Here is a 22,937-nt window from a genome sequence, read left to right as displayed (position 1 = left end):
ACCGGCGGACAGTAGCAGGCAGTCGGTTGTCCGTTCCGACAAAAGCAGTTGTCTTCACCTCAAGGTTTTTCTTGTGAAATTTCATTAATGTGGAAGATCATTCTGATTAATCCTTAGAAATTTCACATTATAAAGGTTACATGGAGCCTACTGTGTTTCTCATCCATCGACAAAATTGTGTCTTTCACGGTTTGCTTTAGACAGCGCTCGCTGCGTGTTTTGAGTGCAAGGGATTCAGTAAAGAACTTGTTCATCTTGAAAAACTCTTATGGTTTCCATCATGGGGAAATGAAACTAATAATGTGTCTCGTTGCCCTGTTTGCATAGTGAAGGAACACAAAGGCCTGCAGATATATATATATATGTGTGTTGAGTGAGCCAGTGTAAGTAGTGTATCTAGCAGTGTAAGTTACCTTGGTTAATAAGGTGTGTGGGCTCATAACACTACATAGTGTTCATTGGAAGTCACTTTGGAGAAAAGCGTCTGCTAAATAAATAAATGTGTATAACCATTACCCGGTTAATGACAGACATATTTAAGAACAGTGAAACTGTTATGATTGTGCCTTTTTTGGACCCCACACATACACTGTCTGAAACCACTTGTCCCAAGCGGGGTCGTGGTGAAGTGGAGCCCTACTCAGGAACATACGGCGCGAGGGGACACACCTAGGATGCACCCCGGACGGGACGCCAGTCCGCCGCAAGGCACCCCAAGCAGGACTTGAAACCCAGACCCACCAGAGAGCAGGACCTGGTCAAACCTGCTGTGCCACCATGCCTCCCCTTTATTTTTGGACCATGTTAACTAATGTTCACTTTAGAGGTTGTACTCATAAGTACATCCTGTTTAAAACTAGTCTTTGAACAAGCGCGATCTAGCAACAATAATTGCCTCTGCACAGGCACGGCAATTCACACATGTATATTGTTTGCATGCGTATGATGAATAAATACTTGTATTAATAGGCATTATTTGCAAATACAGGCCTACAGCATACATTATAAGGTATCCCTGACTTTAAATAATGATGGTAAGGCATTCCAGTTTTCTGTATTTTGCAGGGGAAGAGGTAAAAACACAGAATATAAAATTAATTGGAAAACAAATGCATGCATGTGTTTTCTATTTATATTTTATGATAAAATATATTTTGTATGTTCAGTATCAAATGATATATCTTGGACAAAGGTAGCAAATTATTGCACAATTTTTTTAAAGTATTGTAATGAGTTTGGGAAGTTATCAGGCATGAGGGGATACAAATCATGCAGCAAACAATGAGAAAACACAAAATGGGAGTTTTTGGCAGCAACGGGCTCCGCAGTGAGGAAACTCCTGTCCTTTGTCAGACCATTAAATACCACGACTAGGAGGTATGGGTCAGGTGCAGCCAGTAATCCAGGAGGGTTACAGAGAGCTTGCACTCCTGCATGCCACAAATGTGTTGGGGCTTTTATTCCATTTTGGGATGCTTATTTTTTATTGCGTAATGTGTTGTTTCAACAAGTTGACACTCAAAGACCTACATATTTCTGTGTGTCAACTGCTTAAGTAAAAACTGTATCAGTTGTAGGCCCTCATAGAAGGGGCATTGAAGGCAATTGTGGTGTTATCTCCAGCACTTCAGTCCCTACCCCTCACGTTATTCAGACAATGATTGTGCGTGTGTGAGAGATACAGAAGAGGATATATGACTACTTGAATTACTCATTTCCAGCTGTAAGGTCAAATGGCCTGGCTTTACACACACAAAGCTGCATGTGTATGCAGTATTTTACCATTTTACGTATTCCGATAAAATAAGGGAGGTTGTTAAAGGATGTCGTCATGTAGATTTGTGTAACTGCAAACCAAAGCAGAGTCTGTAGGCTGACCTGTGTTTTTCTGTTATGTGGGCTCCAAATTCTGTCATTAACTGATCAGAGTGGTGTACTCTGAACGCTCCAGTAACGTAGACCTTTATGCTTTCGCCGAACAGTGCTAGAAACTTGGGGCTCATCGCTCAGCACACTTTCTCTTACTCAGCAATTTGGCCACGGCAATGTGTTGCCTTGACACATGATTGTACAGCAAAGTCACCCCAATCAAACCCTGATCTTCAGCTCAAACTTCCACTTGAGAAGAGAGCCTAGGATCTGTAGTTTCCAGTCCTTCACCAGCTTGGGAGCCTTAAACTAAGCGATTTACTAGTCTCGTGCTTCTGTCTTTCACTAGGCTGGAATAAAAGTATTGTTGGATGAGTCTTTAAGATCTTCTTGGTATGAGAAGCACTCTGCTGTTTTTCAAGACACTTTTTAGCGTTGTATGTCTGCTTATGATGATTTTTGGGTCGGACTTCATCTGTTGGGTTTTATGAACCTACCGCTTAGGTTCAGCATGTTTCGCCTAAGAGTTTTGCTGGGCTTACGGAAATCGAAAGCTTTCTAATAGACTAACTTGCTTTGTATCACTGGCATTCATTAGTAGTGCTGAAATGCTTGAATCATCCCTTTTCGAGTTTTTTTTTTTTTTTTTCTCTCCAACTGGGGGTGCAATTGGGAATGACTAACACGTAAGCCGTAGTTAATCCTGATAGTAGTACGTAGAGCTGGTGGAGGCCGCCTCTGGGCAGCTGGATGATGAGGACCCAACGCTGTTGGACCCCTCTAGGGCCATTAGACTACCCTGTTAACTCTTCCTGTGTGTCTTCTTGTGCAAAGAATTCCACCCAAGATGATGCAAGCACAGCTTCGAAACTTCTGGAATGTGTAAGCCCAAGATATTTTTTAATCCATTTTGGTATTTTAACTTGGTGAAAGACAACTGAAATGAGCTTTTCTGCCATGTTTTGACTTCAGGGTCTTTCAAAGGCCTCCCATCAGGCCGCAGTAGGTTTGTCTGTAGTATCGATGGATTGGGTTTGGGGCAGTTTGCTGGTGGTCACCAGGTCTGCCTGTGGCATGTAATGAATGTTGTCAGTGCTCATAGGTATGTCCATCAAGGAGCGACGATGTGTCAGAACGAAGCTTCCTGTGAGTGTCATGGGGATGCAGTAAGATTCCCCTCTGCTCCCCACATGTTGTGTCCTCATCAAGACATCTTATGCCCGTCTTTGTCCTCAGGTTCTGGAGGAGATTTCCTGTTACCCAGAGAACAGTGATGCTAAAGAACTGAGGAGGATCCTCACCCAGCCTCACTTTATGGTGAGTCAATGTGCTTGACGTACAAGTGGCATTGTAGTATCATTCTGAGAGGACCAGGTTGTAGTATTTCAGAGGAGCTTTCTAATCAGAATTAGATTGACATTTGAATGTCGGTCTTCAGCTATTTGTGGGGGATAATGGCACCATAAAGATGCAGTATTTAAATAGCGAGAGGATGTCTGAAACCTGGTCGACGTGCGAGATGCTGAATTTGCAAACTGAGACCGAAGCTGCTTCCGAGTGCACCATTCCCCACCCCCCGGAACTCAGAAAGGAGAACTAGACACTGTGAGTCTTTTATTTCAGGTGATAAAAATGGGAAATGCTTGTTTAACTTGTGATGCAGGCTGTTACCAGCTGGGCTTGTGTCAGCTGAACCGTGGTGCGTCCACACTTCAGCTAGCCACGGAAAAGGCCGGATAAGGGAACGTGAAGATGAAGTGCAGAGAGAACTTGAAATGGACAGGACCAGTAGACCTTCTGTGGAAGTTTCTAAACCAAGCACAAAACTAGCTGAAGAAGAAATGATTGAAAGCTTCAAGCAGAGAACCAAGTGAACAAGAAAGGCTGCTGGTGTGAAACCAGCAGGCATCCTTGCCTTGGTTTCTGCCTAATCCCCATCCCCGGGCTCCTTTCCTGCGCTCAGGGATGTCAGTGAAAGGTTTCCATCCATAGAACTCTTTCATTCGGCTGTTCAGAGACTTCTCCTCGGTCTTGATTCCCTTCGCTTTTCAAGTGCTGATGTTTGTTTGTTCGGCTGTCCTTGACGTCACTTCTCTCGCTCGCCCCGAAAGATGAAGGGTTAGCGGGTTCTGTATCTGTAAGCACAAAATCACGTAAAAAATTGATGACGCACAATTTTTCGAACCTTGTCTGTCTCTGCGTTGTGGTGACTGTGGGGTGGAGATGCAGGACAGCAGGAGTTAAAAACCAAGAGCAGGAATTCATTTATCCAACACAAGATAAAAAAAAAAGGGCCTTTTAAAGCTGGAACATTTTCAGTAATACAAATATAGCTGAGTAATATCTATAAGGTTCAAAAGCAAACATTTCATCAGTAATATATGGCAGTCCATTACTTTTTTGTCAGATTGTTTTCAGCACCCTTCAACCTGAATCCAGCTGTCTTATACATTATAACACATTAATAATTAATTGTATCCTTAATTAATGGCAGCTGCTTTTCATTATCTCTGAGATTTTGTATATGGGGAGGAATTGGGGAGCTGCCCGTATAGTGTAGAACTGTCAGTGTGCTGTAGTTTCACCTCACCCAAACGCGTGTGTGTATGTGTGTGTGATTTGCAAGAGCTGTGCTTTGGGGGAAGCACTCAGCAAGTGGGACCTTTGTCCCATCTGGACCAGACAGGTCTGCAGCTCAAAGGGGAAGCCAAATGTAATGTTGCAGAAGCCTTTTCCTGCAGGAGTTGCACGCAGGGGTCTCGAAAGGGACCCACCAGCTTTGGTTCGACGCGTGACGGATTTTCCTCCGTCGTCAGGCCTTACTGCAGACCCATGATGTTGTGGCACACGAGGTGTATAGTGATGAGGCCCTGAGGGTCACTCCGCCGCCAACCTCGCCCTACCTGAACGGCGACTCGCCCGAGAGTGCCAACGGGGATATGGATCTGGAGAACGTGACGCGTGTGCGGCTGGTACAGTTTCAGAAGAACACGGATGAGCCCATGGTACGCCGTTGTGGAGCATGCATACGCGCACTTACATGTAGTGACGCCGACACTTAGCAACAAGAGAAATGTGAATATGCATACGAGTACGGTCTTCTTGGTCCAATGCAGGACTTTCTTGTAACTTGTCACATTCTTTTCCTGTGCAGGAGCAGCCCACCCTTGAGCCTCAAAGTGAATTGAAACGTGTGATTGACTAAACTCTTTCTACTCTTGTCCAGGGCATCACCTTGAAGATGAATGACCTAAACCACTGCATTGTGGCTAGAATAATGCACGGAGGCATGATCCACAGGCAAGGTACACTGAAGCCCTCGCTGTTAACCATCTGTCTTCCAACCCGCAGCCCATGCATTCATCTGACAATGCATTACTCTGAACTCCCAGTTTGCACAACCTGCCCTTGAAACCACCAGAATACACAGCTTGGCATGTGCAGTGCGTGTCTGTGGAGCCCATGTGATGCGAAACATGCGATAGCGTATGCGACGTATGACTTAAAAGCCGACACATTGCTCTGCTGTTGTGTGGCTACCTCGTTTATCCAGCTTTAGCCCAACCCCACACCCCCCCTAAGTACCATCTGCTGTTCCATCTGCTGGCCAGGTGGAGGTGCTGGTTAAGGCACCAACATGTTTATTACCAGTGCCAAATGTCTGTGACTCTTCCCAAGATGCTTAAGTTGGCGCCTCTCTTGCATCTTCCAGGAACACTGCACGTTGGCGATGAAATCCGCGAAATCAACGGCATCAGCGTGGCGAACCAGACGGTGGAACAGCTCCAGAAGATGCTTGTACGTTAGGCCCTCGGGCCATGCCAGCACAAAACATGCTCGCTAATGAAAATACCTTTCTCTCCGTTGGTTTCGTTATGGTTTCCTTTCCTCATCCTGAAAGTGTTGAAAAGTCAGTTATGAAAACGTGGCCTTGGGGTACAGGATGGCCTCTTGAGGGCAAGAAGCTGTACGCGTTAGTGCTTAGCAACAAAGTGAGCAGAAGTGCGTAGACTTCGTCGACGGGTTTCCGTGCGGCACCGAGCGGTCTCGCGGACTTGCCGAGCGGGAAGCGGTGCTCAACCTGTGCCCGCTGTGTGTTTGTGTTTCCACAGAGGGAAATGAGAGGAAGCATCACCTTTAAGATCGTGCCAAGTTACCGCACACAGTCTATGTCTTGTGAGGTAATGCACCCGTTTGCCGTTGCCCCTTCCTTTTTTCTCTGTTGTTTGCATTGGGTTAGTTTCCCTCCTTCTTCGCCGTGGTTTCGGTCCCCCTCCGACAAGCCTGTCACTAACTGCTGGCTTGCTGCCTGTCTTAACGCTTTCTCCCGAGAGGTTGCTCTCGGCTCTGGCCGGGTCACACGGCGCACACCGATTTCTCAACCGAGATACCGGAACCCCCCTCCTCCTCGCAGCAGCGGTCCAGCCTAAAACGTTGTCCGCTCGACTACAGACATCTCGGCGCTCGGTGCCTCTAGGCTTGGATTTCATCTCGGATCCGATACAGCTCCTTGTTGCCGCAACATCCTCGATCCCATTGTCTTTCAATAGGATTTTGCCAAAGTGAAAACCCAATTATACCGTATACTGTTAAACCCCAGTTTCTCTTACTGTCCAAATGTTTGTTTTCTTCATGCGCTGTTTGTTCACGTCACCCCTTCGGCAGAGTGTTTGCCGTGAGGGAATGGTAAAGCTCTCAGGTGAAATAAGTCCTCTGCCGAGGAGGATGTGCAATTTGGCTGCCGTAAGAGGAGATGGTGCCACTTCCACCGTGTGGACTTGGCAAGAATTACACTGCGGTGTTGTCCCTTCGCTCCAGTAAAAGCGCCGTTCACCAGTTACTGATGCGGTGCAGCTTTAACGACGGGGAAAAAAACGCACAAACACAATTAAAATACTGTACAAATGCAAGTCACGCAAATGATTAGTGTTTTTTTTCCCTCCAAGTATTATTTTGTTAATCCTTTAATAATCACTTTTCTTGACTCGTGTCTTTCGTACAGTGTTTAATTTTGCAGCGTCAGCCGCAGACATCGGAACAACGTCACTGTTCTTATTTTTCCAGCCTTGTGTGTGTGTGTGTGCGTGCGTGCGCCTGCACAGAATGGCGCTGAACTCTGTGTCTTATTTCAGAAAGAGTCCCCTTCCACCTCCAGACAGTCCCCTGCTAATGGGCACAGCAGCATTAACAGTTCTATCTTGGTAAGGACCCCCACACTTCCCCAACCGTGCGCTACTGCCCATTTGCACCCGTGTCCGGTCGACGCACTGCTGACATACATCCACGCCTCTTGTGAGCAGCTGGTTTTACCTTTTCGTAAGAGCTACCGTCTATTTGCAAAAGCACTTGCGATGGCCGTGTGACGCGCCGCAGTCAAGGGCATTAGCTCGCTACGGCACTTATCACCTACTACATTTCACTCCTGTAATCCTGTTGGAAGTGTGTTTCCCCCCTAACTGTCTGCCACGGGACGTTAACAGTAAACAGTCGCACGCACCGCTGCGAGACCCGGAGAAGCAATCAGTTCCGCTATCCGCGTTTACAAATTGGTGTGCTCTCTCCGCTGCCGTGTCCCACGCGGTCTGCCGGCTTTCCGCGTCCTCGCCCTTCGGCGCCGAACTCCACGCTCCGGGGCGTCGCGTGAATCGCGGGCGGTCCGGATCTCGCGTTGCTGTCAAAGTTCCCCGAAGCCGCTTGGATGGCGTTTGTCCAAGTTTTCCAAGTCTCTGCAAGACTTAACCCGCCGCAGTACTGGCCGGGATGGTGGAGCCGGCTCAGTTAGAGAAGCAGATACTTGGGTTGAGGGCATGCGTGTGTAGATGGAATAAAAATGTCCCTGTTGAACGCCGGCCTTGTGAGGACTGGGGACCCCTGAAAAAAAGGGTTTTCTTTTCCTGTCTGGCAGAGGCACGCGGCCACCCTCGGTGCTGTTGGCCGACCGCGTTTAGTTGTGTAGTTAGTTTGATCTTCGGGGCAGCTGTGTTTTAGCAGGAGCGGTTCCACAAGCGCGTGTCTCGGTCCGGGATGTGCCGAGAGTCGTCCGGGGCTCGCCTCTAGAGGACGCTCGGTGCCGATCCCGGTTAAGTGAGTACCGAGGTGCCGAGAGCCAAGCCCACATCAGCGGCGGTGCCGTGTGGAGCAGGATACCTTTGCTTGCTAAGCTCCTCTTCTCGCTCGCTGCAAGCAGAACCACCTGGAGCAGCTGCCATCCTCTGTCCTCCTGCTAGTCGAGGGGTCGCCCCGATTTGGTTTAGACGTGGGTACGAGCATCGACTGGGATGACATACCGGCTCGTTTGCTTCTGTTGGCCTTTGTCCATCCTAACCGGAGGTTAATTCTTCTTTCACCGGTTGGTTTCCTCTTTGCAGGACTTGCCTTCTACTATCCAGCCGAAAGGACGACAGGTGAATAGACGCCTCCCGCCTTAGGGATATGCCGTAGAGAGTACCTCCCCTCTCCGTCTCCATCCCGTCTCAACACCTCTTGTTGTCTGTGTGTGTATGCCGTACGTACACCTTCATATGCAGTAGCAGTTAAAGTGTGAGCACATCTGAACGGTAGGTGTACGGGAAAAGCTGGACGGAAGAGTGAACGCAAAGCAAGTGACGCGTGTCCTACGTTTCTGGGGAATTTATTGACCAGACAGCTTACGGGAAAGGTTTGCAGCAAGCTGTACTCAAACATTTGACTGGTACTGCATGTGTATTTGTCTTCGGAACTTGCGCAAAGAGATCCGTGAAATGACTTCACGTACCTTTTTATTTGCGTGTCGTTAATTACCGTTGCGCCCGACTTTAGCGTGTCTTCTAAGATCTGCAGCGCCGCTCGAAAGTACGTGAACCGTACAGGGACGGTCGCGGTTCTTGTAGAAACTATTAAAGCAAACATAAAAATCGAAGCCTTAAATCTTACAATAAACGTAAAAACTGAGTAAATGATGATGATTTACACACCTGATTCTACTTACCTACTCGGTTTAGCCAGTGCAACTTGGGCTTCGCTTGTGTTTGCACCCGTTTTTGTAACGCGCACCGTTTTCTCTAAAGCAACATATAGAATTGGCGATTATGCACCCGTTATGTCGGATGAGAAAGGTTTTGTGGTAAAACTAAGGGACGCAAGGGGTTCGCATACTTTCAGGCGGCACCGCATGTTGCTGGGCGTTATTTACGGTACCTGCATTCTGGAACGCCATGGAAGAGAGGAATTGCAGAGGTGTGCCGTAACTTCCCTATCAACTTTTCACTGTGGCCCAGATTTATAATATTCCCCAAGTTTGACCATATCAGGACTGAAGTAGGACGTGTTCAGGAGATTTGATCACACTGATCTCACTTTATTAATTTTCTTAGCTGAAACCTGTTTGGACTTAGTGTCGTGTTTTTAAACCACGGCTTGGCTCTCTCGCGCTGTTCACCTCTTCTTGCTCCCTGGCCGTTAATATATTGTTGAAAAAGTCCTTCTGTACAAAAGTGCCCTTTTTCGTGGTAATGGAGAGAAGTGTACTCCTGCTGTGCCGTGGGGAGGAAAGGATGAGAGCCCAGTGTCATTCTGTCACTTGCCGCACTGCATTTCTGATGAGACTGCATGAAACACTCAACGCTCTTTAAAATGACATTTAATACATTTCTGTTTTAGCCTTAAATTATTTTGAAATGAAACTGAAACGAAATCTTACGTGTAACTGACTTAGTGAGGCACAGGCATTGTTTAGCGATGGTGATCTTACGCTATCGGCATCATTCGCATTTTTGCATCCTCATTTAACCGTAAAACCTTTCGAAGGCTCATATGAATGCTTTATGACTATTTTTACTTTATTACGCAAAGGCCTCTTTTCATCTTTTTACTTTGTTATATCGCTCGGATTCCAAGTGCACGAGGATTATTTTCTCGACGCGGCGCATGTAGCGAAGTCGCCAAGAGAGGGCGCTTTAGCGCAGTAACGGGATTGCATCGCTGCCGTGACTTGGCTTCGAGATCCAATCCACTTGTAATGCCATCTTACGTCGAGCACGCAAGACTCTGTTCGGTTCAGATATGAGCTCTGACAGTCTTACCTGTATTTCATTGCCATCCAAACTGTGGTAGAATTGACCCCCCCCCAACCCCACCTGTGTTTATGCCCACCCCACCCTGATCACCCTTATCATGTAAAACACTACACTTTTCACTGCACGTATGTGATGCTTTCAAATCCTAGATCTCCAGGACTGCAGTCAAGGATAAAATTTCTCCAAAGGTAAGAATTTACAGAACCATGAGCTGTAGGTGTTCTCTGCAGTCACCCGGAACACGTAGCGGTGCATCAGCTGACAGTGATGCCAACCAGCGTAAACCGTTCCTGCGCCCCGCCGAACACTCCGGAATTTACGGGTTACCCAGTCGCTCACGTCACACGTCGAGGATTATCTTGCTGCCGGTTTCATGCCGAGCTGACGGTCTGCGCGGCATCCAGAAGCGCCCTTCCCTAAAAAGAAGGTCGCTAGTGGATCCCTTGAAAACCGACAGCTTTCGAAGTGCGAATGGACCTTCCGCTCTGTTCAGCTCCTTCACGGTTCTGCATTCCAGGGGCCCCATTATGCAACAGAAACTAACTCTGTGCTCTGGGTCACCAAACTAGTCTGACAGGGTACATACCGCACACCCGTTCTTTTGTCGCCTGTGTCGTTTCGTCTTGTGGCCCGTCATCTTTTGCGCTTAACATAATTCGTACCCAAGCACACGACCCCGTGATCCCCTTCCCTGCTTCAGCGGTCTGTTTTATGGCCCTCCGAGTTGTTTCTGCTTTCCGGTAAATAGCGAGCTGTCCCTTCCCTCTGAAATGATCTCGTTGTTGTTTGTGCTCCCCTCGCTGTTCCATCCCCAACTACATCTCATCAAAGCTCAGCCGCTCGGTTCCAGGTGCCACTGACCTATATCCTCTCTTAGATCTACGTAAGAGCACAATTTGAATATGACCCAGCCAAAGATGACCTCATCCCCTGCAAGGAGGCGGGCATCCGGTTTCGGGTGGGCGACATCATCCAGATCATCAGCAAGGATGACCACAACTGGTGGCAGGGCAAGTTGGAGAACACGAAGAACGGCACGGCCGGCCTCATCCCCTCCCCCGAGCTGCAGGAGTGGTGAGTGGTGCGGTCCGGACCCGGAACCCCAGCTGTTCCGACAGCCGAACCGAGTCGAGCGGAATCCGGTTCTCACCGCTTGTTTCTCCACCTCCCAGGCGCGTGGCGTGTATAGCAATGGAGAAGACCAAACAAGAGCAGCAAGCCAGCTGCACCTGGTTTGGCAAGAAGAAGAAGCAGTACAAAGACAAATACCTAGCAAAGCACAACGCAGGTAGGAACGCGTCGGCGACGCGGCACGAGGAGCCGGGAGAAGCTCCGATGGTTGACCTGCGCGGGGCCTCTGGGTCGCTGGCGCTACGAAAGACGCTTGAGGATCCCCCCCTCCGCTGTTTACTCCTGTGCCCAGTACTCTTGCAAGTGATAGACAGTCTGTTACCTGCTGACCACATCAACTGCTGGAGATGCGATATTTGACCCTTGTTACGTTGAACCTGGTTTTGAATTTCTTCATCTAATTTAAATTGAAACGTCTCGTCTACCTGCTTTTTATCCAATCGTTTCCCAAATTGAATTTAATAATTTTTTTTTTAAAACATCCGTTTTTTTTTTTTTTTTAAATGATTAATATTAGTTTCTTGACATTTGCACCCAGGCAGTAGCGAGGTTGAGTCACTCGTTCCGTCTCCATGCCCTAATGACAATAGCAGCACCAATCCCCACCGTGCCCAGCGCCACAGTTTTGTGCCGCTCATTAGGAGGCAGGAGAGACGCCGTTTGCCCGCCGGCTGTTTTTCCGTCTCGTACTCGCTCGCTTCTCCCGCGACGGAGTGCCTCCACGCTGCCGTCGGGCTCGAAGGCCGGCGGACTAACTGCGAGCGCCAGCTGCGTCGGAGAAGGGAAAGATTCGTTTACGGAAAAAGCCGAGCCGACGCGTAAATCCCCGAAACGAGACCGCGGTGGCCGCCGCGTAGCTGGTACGAGACTAAGCGCCCGGAGTACGGCGCTTGGTCCCCGCGGACTCCACGACGCTGCTTCTTTTCGTGGAAATCTCAGCGGTGCGAAAGTTGCATTCACGAAGGATTTCAGAGGTCTGTCGTCCGGCGTGACGCGTCTCTTCCAAACATATTTTGAGATGTTAATGTCAAATTTCTGTCATTTTCATTAAACCGAACACAGCGAAGTAGGGACTGTGATGCCGCCGCCCCCAAGGTTTTCACATTCCTCTAATAGTAAAGATGTACTACTTGAAGAGTAAGTCATCGAATCTGTTTTGCTCTCTCCGGGCTGTACCGAAGGGGTAACGTATTCCCTTTGCGGCTCTGAGCAAATATTATTGCTGATGATTAATTCCATTTTCGGGTGCTCTTTACCACGGAGCATCTGGTGGAACATCTTAACGCGCGGCCGCTTTAGCGCAGAGCTGCTCCCCGTATTTGCCACGACGGATGCTCGGCGTTACAGTGTTAATCTGTCTTTTGTGATTTTTTTCCCGCAATTAACAAAGCTGCATCCAAGCTGTACTGTGCACATTGTCTGTGGTGACATGTTCTCTGTAGACTGTAACCTAACCACATGTCAATAATCCCCCTTCCCCCTGTCCATTTTTCATGCTGTCCCCCTCCCACTGGCCTCTCTGCATGTAAGTAACACTGCTGTTTAACACAGTGAGGAAGTAAGTGTCTCCTGCAGGCAGGGTTCTCCCCTCCCGCTGCTAGGTGCTCATGCGAATGCCAGCTTCTGTGTCGCTTCTGCTGGACCCATCAGAGCAGAGGAGAACAGAAGCGAAAAGGCCTTCGAAGCAGCGGCAGCGGCAGCAACGCTATTCGGCACCGCTCTGTGTTCCTCTTGTCCTCTGATGTCTCTGCTGCCACTCCTACTGTATTTCTGTACCTTCCGCCAGGCTACTGCTAGTTCCCCCTCTTCATCTGAAGCCTCAATGTATGTAACAGTATAAAAATAATAATGTATAAAACAAACTATTTCGTGGCCGAGACATACCGTTCGATAAAGGTATCGAACCGTTGAGCCAATCTTGCGTGGCTTGTGAAATTGACATTGAAACAAGGTTATCTGAAGGTCAGATCATGTGTTATAACATGTAAGACGGTTTTTTTTCCTTTCTTTTTTTAGTGTTCGCCTTTCCCTCTTTAACAGCGTATCCAGCTGTGTAATTGAGATGGTATCATTAAGGCGGTACACTAAACGGCGTTCATATGTTGAGGTCTCCTTCAGAATGCCCCATAAATTATGGCTTTCTCTGCTTACCGTTGTCTCCGTCATCATCCCCGCTGCCATGCTTTTTTTTTTTTTTTCCCCCCCTCATTATTAATCACTCTTTGTTTGACCTGAAATTGCGTAGTGGCACTGAAGAACTGATACTTCTAAGGTAAAGGACCGCGAGGGATGTATGTGTGGCACCGTAACCGGTTCCTTTACTTTGCCCAAGTGCTCCGGGACCGAAGGTGCCGAGTCTGAGGGCTGCGTTGAAGAGCTTCCGTGCCGATAAACGCTGCATGGAAGGTCTTGGCACAGACCACGTGCCCCGTGTGACATGTCCGCCTCTTGACAAGTAGCCTCCCGGTATGGCTCTGGTCAGTGTGGCTAAAATTCAGGAGGCCCCTCCCTCCCTCCCTCTACTCAAAGCAGGGTTTCTTCAGTGTGCCCGCGGTATGCGTTGTGCTCCGTGGTCCTGTCAACCGCCTGGACTCAGCTGAGCTTTTGATGGAGCTCTAACTGAATACTGATCCCAGGTGTCGCTCGCATCTGTTAGTTTCCTGCTACAGGTGCTTAAGAAAAGCATCGTGGTCTTAACCATACGATGCTAACGGCAACGTTTTGATTGGTTAAATATTGTACAGAATTAAAATGACTGACATTAAAGGGGCACATCTAACTTACTGCACATTTCACAAACGGATCGTAAAAATCTCAATTCAGCATTAAGATACGTCCAGGCATAGTAAATATTAGGAATTAATCAGCTGTAGTTCAGCCTGATCAATTAAAATAAATGCTTTAGGTCACCAGCAGCAGGGTTGAAAACCCCTGCTTTAAACAATGCATGTAGTGCCAGTTGCAGGGAACTTTTCTCCCGTACTTTCACGGTTTGAGCACACTTTGCCTCTCGTAGGCTTCCACCCCACCCCACCCCCCCCCCGGGTTCAGTGGAAACGGTGTGAGTAGATCAGCGCTCCACTGTGTGCCAAGCCTGGGGGTGTTGCAGAACCATCGCTTCTGGGAGTGTCACACCCGGGGAGACATCAGAATTTGGGGGGGCGGGTCATTTTAGTACCTTAATATTCGGACAAATCAGATGTTTAATTCTTTCCCTAGCCTAAAAATTCTGGATGTCTCCCTATATTAATGAATGTTCACATCCATTTTTCCCATAGGCCCACAGCACCATATAATTCCATGGGCTGTCACAGGTTTCGTGTGTTTGCAAGTCAAAGCGGTGATTTTGAAAACACCTCTTCTTTTCCAGTGTTCGATCAACTAGATCTTGTCACATATGAAGAAGTTGTCAAACTGCCAGCATTCCAAAGGAAAACACTAGTCCTTTTAGGTATGTAAGGGCCTTAAGGTAGGACCTCAGCCAGTTGACTGGTTCACACTACTTCCTGGGGTCCTGGGGTTCCTCACAGTACATTTGCTCCAACAGGTGCCCATGGTGTGGGTAGAAGACACATCAAGAACACGCTTATTACCAAGCACCCGGACAGATTCGCCTACCCCATTCCACGTAAGACATCTCGTGCGTGTTTCGCACCTCAAAGGCCCGTATGAAATTCCCTCTCCGTACATGCTCCTAGGTGTTTCGATTTCCAGAAGTTGCATCTCGACATTTTGAATTGACAGCTATATTGATTGACAAAGCCGGTTGGTTTAACGTTGGACCCACCGACTCGCTGTGCTCCTCTTTCGCAGACACAACCAGACCCCCAAAGAAAGACGAAGAGAACGGCAAGAACTATTACTTTGTATCCCATGACCAAATGATGCAGGACATCTCAAACAACGAGTACCTGGAGTACGGCAGCCACGAGGATGCCATGTACGGCACCCGACTGGAGACGATACGCAAGATCCACGAACAGGGGCTGATAGCCATACTGGATGTAGAACCGCAGGTTTGCTGGCGTTTATCACGCGCTGTCATTTGAACCAGTATTTACCATGTGTAGTGCTTTGTCCTCCGTTGTCAGTGAATTATAAAGATTTAAGTACACATTATAAATGGTTGGTTTTCATGCATAACAAGAACTTCCACTTGCTTTAGAGGAAAAAAAGTGAAATCTTCAACGTGAAAGGTTTTCAAGGCACCATTCAGACTTTGAGGCCAACACTTTCCTATTTATTTGCAGGCACTGAAGGTCTTAAGAACGGCTGAATTTGCCCCATATGTTGTATTCATCGCTGCGCCAACCATAACCCCCGGGATCAATGAGGTGGGAATCCCGGGACGTGTAGTTTGTCTGTTTTTAACACGTCACTGTCTCTGCCACGCTGGCACAGAGCCAAATGGTTAATGCTGCTCTGAAGTTGTGCAAGATGACCCAATATTGCATTGTACAAGGTCTCCCTTAAGTCTGGAGTCACAGGGAAAATAATAAACTGGCAATGCAAATAGTTTCATTCAGCAGTGACCTCCTTCTGGCTCACATTTCCAATGAGTAGAACTATATGGACTGGTCTTTCTTCACCTGGAGACATTGTTGAGCTGCAAGTATTTAAAAGAAAAGAAAAAAAAAACTGAACGAATTAGTTTCCCTATGATTCCTTTCTTAAGGGACACCCTGTATATTACAAAATGTATTTATCCCTTATAGTAGTAAAATGCAATGAATCCTTATAGATGATTTCTGGCAAATAGTCTGTGTAAAAAAATAATATGTACACATATCTCCAGCCATAGTTCTGTAGAATGAGTAAACGTCATATTGACAGTTCCAGCCAGTCATAAAGCCCTTAGCATATAGATCTTTCGTAAGGAAAAATTGGCGTTTCAACTTTGCGTTTGTTCAGGTGAGTGCAGGAAACATTTTACCACGTATCAGATGGTTAAATTACTGTGCAATGATGCAGGATTGACCCCCCCAAATTTTTTCACGTTAACACACCTTACGAGTCCGGATACATGCTTTGTGACTAACTTGCATTCGGTGGAGCAGCTGGAGCAGAGCCCCCCCCCCCCCAAGCCTGTTGTTTTAAACACTCTGGATCCTCTTCTCTTTTGGCCCTTTGCTATTGGCTTTGTTTGGTCTTTCCTCTTGCATGTGCTCTATGTGTCTGTTCCTCATTTCTCGCGTTGCCTTCCACTTCACTCAGCTCCCCAGGTGGTGCCGAAAGCTGCCCGTAAGTACGCGCCAGTACGTAGAGGGTAGTGTTGGGTGTCGGTGGCAGCAGCAGTGTTTGTGCTAGTTGCGTCAGTGGTGCTTTGTGCAGTGTGTACCTTCTATGAGCCCCGGTGTCCTTCAGCAGCCCTTTTGCTTGGCGTAGCAGACAGGCGTCCTGAATGAAAGCAGTAGACCAGACAGCGACGTAGGAACCTACAGAACCTGTGCGGTTTGCATTTGGGTAACGGTTCAGTGTGTACCCTAGAGGGACAGAGTCCAGCCATGTAAACCGAACAGTATATGTACTCGCTCGCCTCATTTTACTATGGTTGTGGTAGCCTCCTCTTCCCTTTTCACTCCGGTAAAGGGTTGGCTGAAGTTCTGCAGCTGGGGTGTCAGTCGGGTTCCTTGTGGCGGGTCGTACCCAAGGCTGCGGCGCGTTGCATTAAGTAGCATGTGGTGGTGTCAGGCAGACCACTGAACCCAGAATCTCTACTGTGGCAGGATGAGTCTCTCCAGAGGCTGCAGAAGGAGTCTGAGATCCTACAGAAGACATACGCGCACTACTTCGACCAGACCATCATCAACAATGAAATTGACGAGACTATCCAGCTGCTGGAGGAAGCCATCGATCTGGTGTCCACAACCCCCCAATGGGTTCCAGTCTCCTGGGTCTACTAGACCACTCTTTCTCCATATCCCCCTCCGCTTCCCTCCCCCACCCTCAATTTGCAATGCATCTCTACGGAACTTCATCATTCCTTGGAAAAAAAAAGAAAAAAAAAAAAAAAGAAAAAAGAAGCACCTCAGACACTCAGTGGAACCTCAGTGTATATGACCTGCAGTCAATCAGTTTAAGCCCTTACAGACTACCTAGAAGTAGTGTTGTATAAAAATTTAAATATTGTCATGTCCTTATAACTAGGAGGCTAACATTTTATCGACTTTTTTTAAAGAGACAGTATCCACAAGCTTGGACGATCATAGAAAGGCACAAGAAGCCTCAGCGTTCGGCTGTGCTCCAACCCTCTTTCGGTCTTCATCGGTACTTTGCTTCGCGTCGAGTCACGGCTTCTGCGGTTCTCGTGTCTGTAGAGAGATGAAAAGCACATAAACACTGCAGGGTGACCTTTTACAAAACTTCACGGCGATTTATCTATTGAAAAGTTGGGTTGGGTAGAACAAATGACCTCAGCGCATGCTCATCGATCTCAAATACGACTAAATGAAGGTTTCGTTTGCATTTGTTACTTTGCAGAGTTGACAATACCTCCTGGACACAGATACTGTCTCTCTAAATGAATCCATAAATGTTGTAGAGATCTGAGTAGGGTTTCATGCATGTGGACATTTGCAAGCTTACATGCTGTCAGTGTTATCAGTGTCAACAACTGTTACCTGCAACGGAGAACATTCCATTTGTTTCGATGATTAAAAAACACACCCGAGAGAGGCGAGAGAAGAAAAAGCGACACCTATGCACATTCCTTGCATTTTGGGCAACTTTCCGGAGAGCCGATTTTATGGGCCGTGTAGTGAGATGTGTTTGAAAGCTGTCTCTTCATTCGTCGTAAGAACAAGGGGGGAGGGGGAACTACCCCGGATCTGCCATTTCGGAAATGTGTCGTCAGAGTATTAATGTTTTAATTAAGTTTAATCTAAAGGGGAAAAGCTGATTTTTATTCTATGTGTAACTGTTTCAAGAGGTGCACACGCTCTGCAAGTTGAAATACTTTGCAAACAAGAGAACCAGTTTGTGCATAAAAAGCTGTGTATATGACAAGCTGTTTACTTCAAACTGGCCTGTGTAAATTCCTCTCCTAATGACAAAGCAGTTTCTCAGTATGAACAGTTTTTTAAATATATTTCCTTTTATGTGTTCAAAAAGTAAAATGCCTTTGAATCTCCTGTCTCTTGTATGCACGTCTCCTTATTTGTATGCCACGATGCTTTCCTTTCTGTGTCCGTCCGTCCGTCCGTCCGTCCGTCCTTTTTCTCATGTTATATATGCGTGGAAGGAGAGTGGTGGTATCGTTCGGCCCGCAGAACAACACCCCGAGCTGTCGTGCTGGAATGGGCCACTTGGTAAAGCCCTACTGGGTGAAATGGTTTCGCGAATCAAGTAACTGGTAAATATCGTCGTTTAATGTCGAGCTCAAGGAACAAAACTGGGCTGATGCTCTTGAAAACTGCACCTGATTTACAAATCTTGTTAAAATACAGATTTGCGAAGGTGGGCTTTCTTTTACAATGAAATTAAAACACTTAAATGCATGTATATCTGTTTGTAAGTTTCATTGTTACCAAAGCCAGTTAAATACGCATCATCTTGGCTGAAAAAGACCATTTGTTTTGACATCTTTCCATAGCACAAATATTATTTTTTTCCCCCACTGAAAAATATCAAACATCAAATTCCAACAGTACTTTAGGAGTTTTTGTAGTTAAAAGCACTCTTTCTGCATTAGATACTCATGTACAGAAGATCCCTGCCCTAAGATATTTTCTTTTAATGATCAAGATCATGTTTAAACGTGTTGATTTTTTTCATAGATGAGTGAATATATTTTTACGGTGGTGTATGTGTGTATCTATATATGTATATACACACGGACAACCCTCTCCTTACATAAATTCGACTTACGTAAACTTCTGGCCTACACGTTATTTATGAATAGCGCTTTTATTTCACGCAAAACATCTGAAATACGTTACGCACAAGTCGGCGCAACCAGACAAGGCAGGAAGCCGCATCTTCCCAGTTCTCGTGTATTTTGAGCTGTAAACGCATTTCCTCACGTTGGCGTAGTGCTTTTAATGCATATTTTCCACCCATTTCATTATTCGCAATAACTGGTGGCAAACGTGGGCTTGAAGACAAACGAGAACAGTCTCGAATGCCTACAGCAACTGATTCGGAGATGAAATTGAAAATAATAAGGAAGTATGAAGGTGGACAAAGATTATCGTCTATAGCACGGGAACCTGGTTTAGCCCTTTCGACTGTGAATCCGATAGTGAAAGGAACAGTTGGCATGAAAACAACGAAGAAACATCAAGGTGCAACGAATGAGATGGAAAAATGATCAATTATGCAACAACAGCACCCTCTTGTGTGCCAGCATACTATGTTACAAGGTAAGCACACAGTACAATACCGAACGCGTGCCATATGCAGTAGTCTTTTTTTCTTTGTGCTTTATAGAAATGTAAAAAAAAAAAAAAAGTATTTCATTGACCTGGCCTATCTGTCTTATTGCAGTATTTAATATGTCTGACATTTACTAGAGAATTATATTGTGTAAATTTATTTTTTTTATATCGGCATTTGCAACAGATTCGATGGGAATGAGGCGGCTTGGCTCTGTAACGGAAGAGGAGGGGGAATCCGACATACGTACATTTCGACTTACCTAAGGGGGCGAAGAACTATTTGTGCGAGGTGTGTGTATGGGGCATGGTGGCGCAGTGGGTAGCTCTGCTGCCTCCCAGCAACTGGATTGTTTGGGCACAGATTTAAATGTCCGTTCAGTCTGCGTGGAGTTGGCATGTTCTACCTGGTCTGTGCGAGTTACTCCGAGTGGCACTTGATTTCCTCTCTCCATTAAAAACGTGTTTCAGGTTATTTGGGTAACTCTAAATTGCCTTGTGGTGTGCGTCACTGTCCAGGGATGGACTGACATCTTGTCCGCGGTGTACCCTAGCCAGCCTTGCGTGTGTGTGTGCGAACAGAGTAGGCTGCGGACTGCAGCCATGACTCTTACTTGGATGAGCGGTTGAGAATAGGGCTGCACAGAGTCTATTGCAGAACGGTGCAATCGAGCAGAGAACTGTAGAAATGCATCCGAAAACATGGTACAACACATTTTTCAGGCATAAAAGACAGACAATTCTTGTAACCTTTGATTTCAGGGTGGGTGTGTGTTCTGATGGATCTGAGTCAGCATGACATGGTCATGAAGAGCAACATGTATTGGGGCAAAGTGTGTCTTTGTCAAAATGATAAAATCAGTTAAAAAATATTTAATAGGGTGGGCAGATTGTTTTATGCTTATGGAGATGGAAGAAGAGTGGGGGAATGACACTTGGGTTGATGCTGAAGGTGGCTGGGTGAGAGTGATGAACTCCCCCTGTCAAACATCCACGGTACACAATAGATATAAATTAGCACGTCTGCATGTAAAATACTGAGGTGAAGATGGCAAATTGGGATGGTCCATGAGTTACTTTTTTTTAGTATTAAAAGGCATCACCTTGACATAGTGGTAGACTTCTGTTCCTCATGGGGTCCTTTGCTTTACAAATGGGTTTGAGGGGAGAGGGTAGACAAAAGAAGGGTTCATAAAGGGCCCCTTAAAAAGTGTATCCTGCCCCTGAGTAGGGTTACCAGGACCCCACTGCTTCTTGTCAGGCTCAGCCCAAAATGGAGCCCTCTTCAGATCTCACCCCTTGCCAGGTGAAGAAGGGAGCCTCTTAGAGACCGAGGCAGACTGGACCCTATGGTGAAAAGTAGGGAAAAGGCTTTGAGGTAGGTCAGGTTTACCTGCCTATTTCCAGGAGGCAGCATAGTAGCGAGTAGCACTGCACTCACAGCATCCAAGTGGTACGAGAGGTGGTAGGTTCGAGCCCCACTTCCTCCCACAGTCCAAAGACAGGGTGTTCAGGTTCTCCCATAGTGTGTGTTACAGTGCGTCACTCATCTATACATTAGAACATACTGTCAGTCACGCTGGTGACTAAAGTGTGTGGGCTCATAACATTACACAGTTCATTGGATGTTGGTTTGGAGAGAAGCCTGTGTTAAATACTTGGGTTTTGATCCAGACGCTTCCCTAGGCAGTGATGGGGTGGCAGGTAAGTGGATTAGCAAAATAGGGATAACACTTGGCATAAGTTCTGCCAGGGGGTTTGATAAGGTACTGGAGTACACCTTGCCCAAGACATGATTCCCAGCTTCAAGAGGAACTCTTCCTTTGGACAGTTGTTGGAGGGGAGAAAGAATGTTAATCCAGTCTAAATGTATTTTGTGTACTTGGAAAAGGGTTACAGTTACATACATTTAGCAGCCACTTTTCTCCAAAAGCAACATACCTTTAATAGAAAATACAATTTGTGCATTACATTAGGAGAAAGATATAGTTGCAGATGTAATTCAAGTAAACTTACTTTCCCCTATATGCACTGCTGTTCAGCACAGCCGTAGGTGTATAAAATTCAGACGATTGTGTCTCGATGCAGGCCGTCTGCTGCCTCTCAGCACAGTAGGAGTTCTCTCTTCGCAGCATAGTCACTTTTTTCACTGCGCGTAGCGGACGCTTCCAGCATTTTTCACGGCTCCTGTTTGCAATTGAACAGGATCAACATCTCAAGTGGCGGCCAACACCATCAACCCAACAGGACACTCTTAGGGTGCCATCTGTGCTGTTTGCTGTTACCTTTTGACCTCATTTAACTGTTACATTCAGCAAGTACTCAACTGGTTTGCTGCCAAACGTGAAGAAGCTGGTATGAAAATCCACACCTCCAACTCAGGTCATGGTCCTGAAAAGAATGGGTTGTTTTCCAGGTGCAGGAGGAGTAACTGACCCTAGAGGAAAGGGTAAATATTTCAAGGTCTTGCTGAGGAGTAATTGAAAGATTTTGGGGCTGCTGTGGTCATTCTGCAACCACTGGACCAGTCTGTGGGACCTGAGCCTTCTGCCAAAACCTTTGGTTTACCACTCCTTTTACATCCCCCTTATCTGGGCTCTAATGTTGGTAATGATTGGGAAAAGAAATGCATGCTGATTCAAGCAGTCAAAATGAAATTGTCACAGGATCACTGGATTTAGGCCACAAGGGAGAGATTATACCTCTAGGCTATCCTTGGAAGAGCTAAGGCTCTTTCAGGAGGACCTGGAGGACTGTTGCTGGAGCATGGAGACTTGGGTTTGTCTTTCGAGTCTACGAAAACTACAACCCGCAAGAGGAAAAGCAGCCAAAGCATTTCACCTGGGGAGGCTGTAGCTATACATAATACAGTTCCAGTAAAAATACTTCCAATATACAAACCTAAGTGCTGCATCACTTAAATCTGAACTACTAAATGTCCCAGTCAGTGAAGAAACAGGATTTGAATATTGAAAGTCTGTGGGTAGGAATGGAGAAAAATATTTCTGGAACAGAACTGTTGTACAAGGAAGGGTGAAAAGAGCAATAAAGCAACAGCAGCACAGAATAGTTTGTGGGATACAAGAAACATTTGGAAGCTCTGATTTCTGGAAGGGTTAAGTACTGAGAGACCAGCTGGCTGAGCTTTTGCACATACCACACTTTGGGCTTCTCTCCAATCTTAAATTTGGCAAGAGTAATTGTGCATTAAATGTGGAGAAATACATCGTTTACCTACAGAGTTCGTTTCACTAACCTGTCATTCAATCTGGGTGCCCAGACTTTCTATAGCCATCCATGAGTTAGGTTCTGTATGAAAAAAGAAAAAAAAAAAAAGTTACAACATTCAATAACTACATCCATCCATTATCAAAAACAACTTGTGGAGTGCAGTTGCAAGGGGTCTTCCAAATAAATCTGTTACCAAAAAAAGGCACTCTGCTTTTTTTTTTTTTTTTAAAAAAACTTTCAGCTAAATCAAATTTAATGTCAGCATCATCCACTAGGACAG

General features: G+C 46.5%; 1 protein-coding gene across 11 annotated transcripts in view; it reads left to right on the top strand.

The window, feature by feature from the left end:
• Positions 1-17,067, top strand: part of LOC108920534 (peripheral plasma membrane protein CASK) — a 97,479-nt gene extending 80,412 nt beyond the window's left edge. For 2 of the 11 annotated variants that reach the window (XM_018729321.2, XM_018729320.2), the window contains 16 exons: positions 2,704-2,751; positions 3,106-3,186; positions 4,686-4,874; positions 5,096-5,174; positions 5,582-5,667; positions 5,982-6,050; positions 7,002-7,070; positions 8,238-8,273; positions 10,073-10,111; positions 10,801-10,997; positions 11,096-11,211; positions 14,425-14,505; positions 14,602-14,682; positions 14,868-15,070; positions 15,305-15,388; positions 16,781-17,067. In XM_018729321.2, coding sequence (XP_018584837.1) covers positions 2,704-2,751; positions 3,106-3,186; positions 4,686-4,874; positions 5,096-5,174; positions 5,582-5,667; positions 5,982-6,050; positions 7,002-7,070; positions 8,238-8,273; positions 10,073-10,111; positions 10,801-10,997; positions 11,096-11,211; positions 14,425-14,505; positions 14,602-14,682; positions 14,868-15,070; positions 15,305-15,388; positions 16,781-16,957 — 1,635 coding nt within the window. In that variant the 3' untranslated portion in view covers positions 16,958-17,067. The remainder of the gene's footprint in view (positions 1-2,703; positions 2,752-3,105; positions 3,187-4,685; positions 4,875-5,095; positions 5,175-5,581; positions 5,668-5,981; positions 6,051-7,001; positions 7,071-8,237; positions 8,274-10,072; positions 10,112-10,800; positions 10,998-11,095; positions 11,212-14,424; positions 14,506-14,601; positions 14,683-14,867; positions 15,071-15,304; positions 15,389-16,780) is intronic. The other 9 variants (XM_018729324.2, XM_018729323.2, XM_018729327.2 and 6 more) reach the window with 6 other exon arrangements.
• The last annotated feature ends 5,870 nt before the right edge of the window (positions 17,068-22,937 follow it).

Source organism: Scleropages formosus, chromosome 14 (assembly GCF_900964775.1).
Source record: "Scleropages formosus chromosome 14, fSclFor1.1, whole genome shotgun sequence".
Classification (NCBI taxonomy): Eukaryota; Metazoa; Chordata; class Actinopteri; order Osteoglossiformes; family Osteoglossidae; genus Scleropages; species Scleropages formosus.
The sequence above is the reverse complement of the archived record's forward strand: the minus strand, read 5'-3'. Positions and strand labels throughout refer to the sequence as shown.